The 5,254-nt window shown below is 34.2% G+C and overlaps 2 protein-coding genes across 2 annotated transcripts; one reads left to right on the top strand and one right to left on the bottom strand.

The window, feature by feature from the left end:
* The first annotated feature begins 969 nt into the window (after window positions 1–969).
* Window positions 970–1,734, top strand: LOC133824418 (uncharacterized). The gene has a single exon (XM_062257300.1). It carries the CDS (start codon window positions 970–972, stop codon window positions 1,732–1,734), a length of 765 nt encoding a protein of 254 aa, XP_062113284.1.
* Window positions 1,735–2,580: 846 nt separating this feature from the next.
* LOC133822854 (mulatexin-like) lies at window positions 2,581–4,356 on the bottom strand. Its single transcript, XM_062255310.1, has 3 exons — window positions 3,839–4,356; window positions 3,548–3,701; window positions 2,581–3,166 (listed from the first exon to the last, which is right to left on the bottom strand). Exons 1-3 carry the CDS (start codon window positions 4,290–4,292, stop codon window positions 2,842–2,844), a joined length of 933 nt encoding a protein of 310 aa, XP_062111294.1. The 5' UTR covers window positions 4,293–4,356; the 3' UTR covers window positions 2,581–2,841.
* Window positions 4,357–5,254: the final 898 nt, after the last annotated feature.

Here is a 5,254-nt window from a genome sequence, read left to right as displayed (position 1 = left end):
CCTGCTCATATCTAATGGAACGAGCGTATTTTTCTCATGCCTTGCCGGTATTACTTATTGAGGGAACTTGGTGCAATGATTCAGCTTCGCTCTCTGGAGGTTCTTGGCCTAATCTTCTTGTTGAAACCACCATCTTCGCAGCAACGAAATCCGAAGGCGATTGTTCTTGCTCTCAATGAAAGCACAAAAATGTTGACTGATTTTTTAGTCAACTGATGCATAGTCAAAATAATTAATTCAACAGTATTCAAATAGAACAATCAATGAATAATAAATGAGCTAGAAACCTAATGATAATGAGCAATAAATAATAAAGAACATCTGATTGGGATGGAGTATCTATCTAGAATTCTAGCTAAAGTTGCTAAGGATCCTGACTTTAAATACCATCCTAGATGTGGAAGTTTACAACTAACTCATATGTGCTTTGCAGATAACTTGCTGTTGTTTAGCAGAGGTGAATTCAAGGCAGTTTATCTGTTATTAAGAGGGTTCCAGTTATTTTCGGAGGCTTCTGGTTTGAAGGCTAATTAGAAGAAGTCTGCCATATATGGAGTGGGACTGCAGGAGGAGGTCTGGTTTTAGCTTACAGAGTTGACTGGCTTTCAGTGAAGCAGGCTCCCTTTTAAATAGTTAGGGATGTCAATAAGCAATAAAAGAATCTCCAAAGCTGAGTGTGAGTGTTTTGTGGATAAAATGGCGAAAAGGATAAGAATTTGGAGCTCAAGGAATCTTTCTTATGCAAGGAGGTGTGTTCTTATTAACTCTGTCTTGCTATCCATTAATACATATTGGTCTCAAATTGTTATATTACCAAGATCAGTGATAGCTAGAATTAATCAGATATGTAGAGTTTTCTTATGGAAGAGTGGTGATAGTGTGGAAGGTCATGGGAGAGTTTCCTGGGCAGGGATTAGTCATTCTAAATAGAGAGGTGGTCTGGGTTTTAAAGATGTAGGGCTGTGGAATATGTGTGACATAGGGAAATATGTTTGGGCCATTGCCAACAAGGAAGATAATTTGTGGGTGAAGTGGATACATACTGTTTACATAAAACAAGAAGATTGGTGGGCTTATAAGGCACCTAGCTCTAGTAGTTGGTATTGGAAGCAAATTGTCAGGGTCAAGGATGGGTTAAAGGAAACTTATCAAGGAATTGTTCTAAGCTGGCCTTATTACAATATAGCTAAATTGTATAATCTGATGAAGAACAAAACTGAGACCAGATGGAAATTTTCTTCAATTTGGGATAGGCTAGGAATTCCAAAGCACAAGTTTGTGGATTGGTTGGTGTTAATGCAAAGGATGCCGACTAAAGATAGACTGTTCAGATTTGGAATTACTGAAGATTCTCTATGTGTTATCTGTGGACAGTATGTTGAAAGTCATAGACATTTATTTTTTGAATGTCAGTTTAGTAAGAGTTGTCAGGCTTCTATCTTGACTTGGTTAAGGATAGGATCCCATCGAATTGAGCTGGCTGGGATAATGAATTGGATTAGGCGCAGTAGACACTCCGCCTGCAGAAGAAGAGTGTATTATTGTTCACTTAGTGCTTGTGTGTACCACATTTGGAGAGCTAGAAACTCAGCTTATTGGAAGCTTCACGTGCCTTTAGTGGGTTTTGTAACTCAGAATATTAAAACTGAAGTTTGTAATAGATTTTGTTTGTTGTTTGAAAGGAAACTAGGAAAGGAGGATTTAAAGTGGGTGAGGAAGTTACAATGTAATTAATTGTTTGGTGTTTGTTTTTGTTTAAGTGGTTGGTGTCTATATTTGATTGGTGTTTGTAAGTTGTTGTGCATAATACAAGCTTGCTGATTTACCAAAAAAATAATAATAAAGAACATCGGGATTTATAGATGTTTGGCCCTAAGAACTGGTAATGACCTACTTCCTCTTAGTTTTATATTAATTTTGAAAGTTTACACAAGATCACAATGGATTACAAGTTAATTTCTATGTGTAAAAGACAATATTATAAGGCAGAATCGCTGCTAGGTATAAAAATAGGTTTTCTGATATATTTCTAAATACTGGTCGGTAGGATAGTTCATGAACCCTCCACTGGAGGGTTTGTATTTATATCGATACAATGGCCCAGGGGTTGCGCCCGGGGTTGTGCCCGAGCATAATAGAGTGTGGTAATAAAATAAAACTCTAGTAGTATCAGATTGAAATCATTAATGAAAGAGGATGGAAGATATATACGTGTGAAGATTATCAATTTTTTCCTTCCATTTTTTTTTCTACGATTCTTTTGTTTCAATTCTAATTATAATTTCCTGTTTTTAATGTTGCTACTGACAACTCTTCAGTATTCACTTGTTTGGAAAGATCTTGATATTGTATAACGACCCCATGAGACTACTCTTTCGTACGTTTCTTAATAATTGAAGTGTTTTCTATTTGCTCCTGATTAATTTTTAGAGTACAGTCACTTTAAAAGGGGTATCATATTCCTTTTCTTTTCAACAATATAGCCGCCTCATGCATGAATGATATTTCATTCTAAACAAAATAGAATACATATATATATATATATATATTGATAGATAGTTTGTGTAGCTCATTTAAAGGTAAGTAGAAAGTTTGTGTAGCTCATTTATTTCTTCACACACACACACACATATATATATATATATATTATATACGTTAGAGTTAGAACTCAATACTAGGCTAGCTAGCTAACATTGGTCCACTGGCACAAATACACATAGTGCGAGGTTACATATATTGGCTTATTCGTAGATAACAAGGGAGAACTAGAAATGGTAATTACGCCATTTACTTTTCTTCAGCGACTATAATTATTAAGCTACACGTTTTGTCCTCATATTATCATATCAGCTTTCCATAACTCACTCCTAACATGTCACAATACCTCTTGTAGTATCCAACGCTAGTAGAAACTCTACTATTTTCTTCGAGTTTATTTTCTTCTACTTGAGAATTACCATTGACTATTTTATCGATCACAGTGTAGCTTGAGATTTGACTGTTAGCATTGATCAAAATATCATGGCAGGAAGGCTTACTATCATGCTTAGTCATCCAAAACCACAAGGCTGTCTTGAATGATACAACTGGGTCTGTGGCTACCAAATCAGGATTTTTGATCAAATCTACTCCAATAGCCTTACCAGCAAGCCCATAGTTGTAGTTGCTAAGACATAAACAAACATAAAAATGTCAAATTTATGAAATTCAACTACAATAGAATCATTTACAAAATGAGCACCACACATTAATATAAATAAGATTCACTAAATATATCTATAAATCATGCCCTAGATTATATTAATTTAATTATTTATCCTCTTGAAACAAATGTATTCATTATAAAATACAAAGTAATTGTGTATTAATAAAGCAATATATATCAAAGTATGATGTTTGACTAAATTATTTATGATTTTGACCACCTCTAAAAGAAAGGTAAATATTATTTAGCTAGCATCATCAATAAGTGTATTTTTTTCTTTCCTTTTTCATAAAAAAGTAATAGTTAAAGTTTTAAATTAATTAATAGTGAGATATTACTCACTGAGTGAGTTGGATGGGTCCCCTGCTAAAATATTTTTTTCCTGAAGCACAAGGCCACTGAGAGGATGTGCAATGATCATTGTCAGCGGTAGTGTGAGCAGTCTCATTGATATTACAATGTCCCCATGCATGTGGATCACTAAAATCATAGCCGCCTGTACAAACAAAGCATATGAATCATATTAGCTAGTATTAATTTGGCAACTCAAAAAAGAACCCATAAGATAATTTATGTAGGTTAATTAATAGTAGCTGGCTAGTGTGTGTGTGTGTGTATATATATATATATTACCTGTGGTTAGATGAGATGTTTGAGCAAAGAAAGCAGCAAGCTCCCTCTTACGAGTTGAAACATCTCCAGTAGTAGCAAAACCAGGAAAGGATTGTGCAGCAGTGATGAAAGCGTCGTAACTATAGAAGCCCTGGCTTTGGCAATCACTTGTATGCTTAAACATATTGCTGTAAAGTGATTTGCTGATAAATTTGGTTATAGCATTATCACGAAGAGGGAGAACACCAGTTAGTGCAGCGAACTGGAAACGACACTGGTATCGGCAGTTTCCGCGGCCGCAGTAATCATTGCCGTCACCGCAATAGTTATGGATACTGCAACACCTTCTACCATCACATGGAGGATTGTTATAACTAGGTCCACATCTGTGATCAGGTCTTTCGTCTGCATAAACGATTCCAAGGCATAGTATAGCCAGCCATAATATGATCATAATGCTGCTCAAGTACTTCATTTTCCTTTTCTTTGTTAGATAAGATTTTTTGTTTGAGTAGTAGTAGTAGTAGTGTGTGCTTCATGGAAGAGGTTTGATGGCTATTTATGGGTGAGCTCTAGTGGGTATTTGTGTTATTTTTGCAATCAACATGTTGTATTTTAGTCATTGTGTTCCATTCAAAAAGTTGACTAGTGATCTTATTGAATTTAAAAGTCTAATTTTTTTTAACAATATATTTTTCTTTTTTAAAAAATGCTCATCTAAAACTTTTCATAAACATTATTTTTTCATTAATATTTTTTTTGTTTTAGTTTTAAAAATATAAAGTATAATAAAATTGATTTATTTTGTGAAAGACAGCAAGTAGAGAAAAAACATACACCACCATTTGCATAATCACAACGAGAAAGTTTAAGGATGTTGAACACCGGCTCACACAGTAGTCGTCTGAGTAGAACTTAAGTTAACACTAAATGAAGTGCTCAAGCATTTACATGATGATTTGTTAAATCATTTAGAGCAGAGGATAACACTAGCTTGATTATGGACTATAAAACCCTCTTACACGTGTTCCCAATCTTCACTTTTCTTTCCAATACGAAAATCCATTTTTGACAAAACACTCACCGCTTGATTTGATTGTTCTCCATTATTTGGGTTAAAAAAAAAAAGATAGTAGTACAAACAAAGGAACAAAACGCATCATCCCTTTCTATGTTATAAGTAGAAAAATTAACATACTACGATTTTTGAGAAGAAAAAAGTTGATATTTCCAATCATTTTGGTGAGAAATTAAAGTATAGGTTAATAAAGACATTTTTGTTGTACGCATTTCAATTTGGTCTCTAACATCATATTCCAAAATTAGAGTCTGTAACCCAGAATGTGAAGGAAGCTCTCTAATATTGATATTTACACATCTTAATTTTAAAGTTTTCATATATGACCTCATCATAGGAAATGATGAATATCTTGTTCT

The sequence above is a fragment of the Humulus lupulus genome, chromosome 3, assembly GCF_963169125.1.
Source record: "Humulus lupulus chromosome 3, drHumLupu1.1, whole genome shotgun sequence".
NCBI lineage: Eukaryota > Viridiplantae > Streptophyta > Magnoliopsida > Rosales > Cannabaceae > Humulus > Humulus lupulus.
This window is presented reverse-complemented; position numbering and strand designations above follow the sequence as displayed.

Coding starts and splice junctions, on each gene's coding strand:
- LOC133824418 (XM_062257300.1), top strand. CDS start 970: ATGTGTGACATAGGGAAATATGTTTGGGCCATTGCCAACAAGGAAGAT.
- LOC133822854 (XM_062255310.1), bottom strand. CDS start 4,292: ATGAAGTACTTGAGCAGCATTATGATCATATTATGGCTGGCTATACTA. Junction 3,702..3,838: donor AACATCTCATCTAACCACAG/GTAATATATATA, acceptor TTGTTTGTACAG/GCGGCTATGATTTTAGTGAT. Junction 3,167..3,547: donor GGACCCATCCAACTCACTCA/GTGAGTAATATC, acceptor TTTATGTCTTAG/CAACTACAACTATGGGCTTG.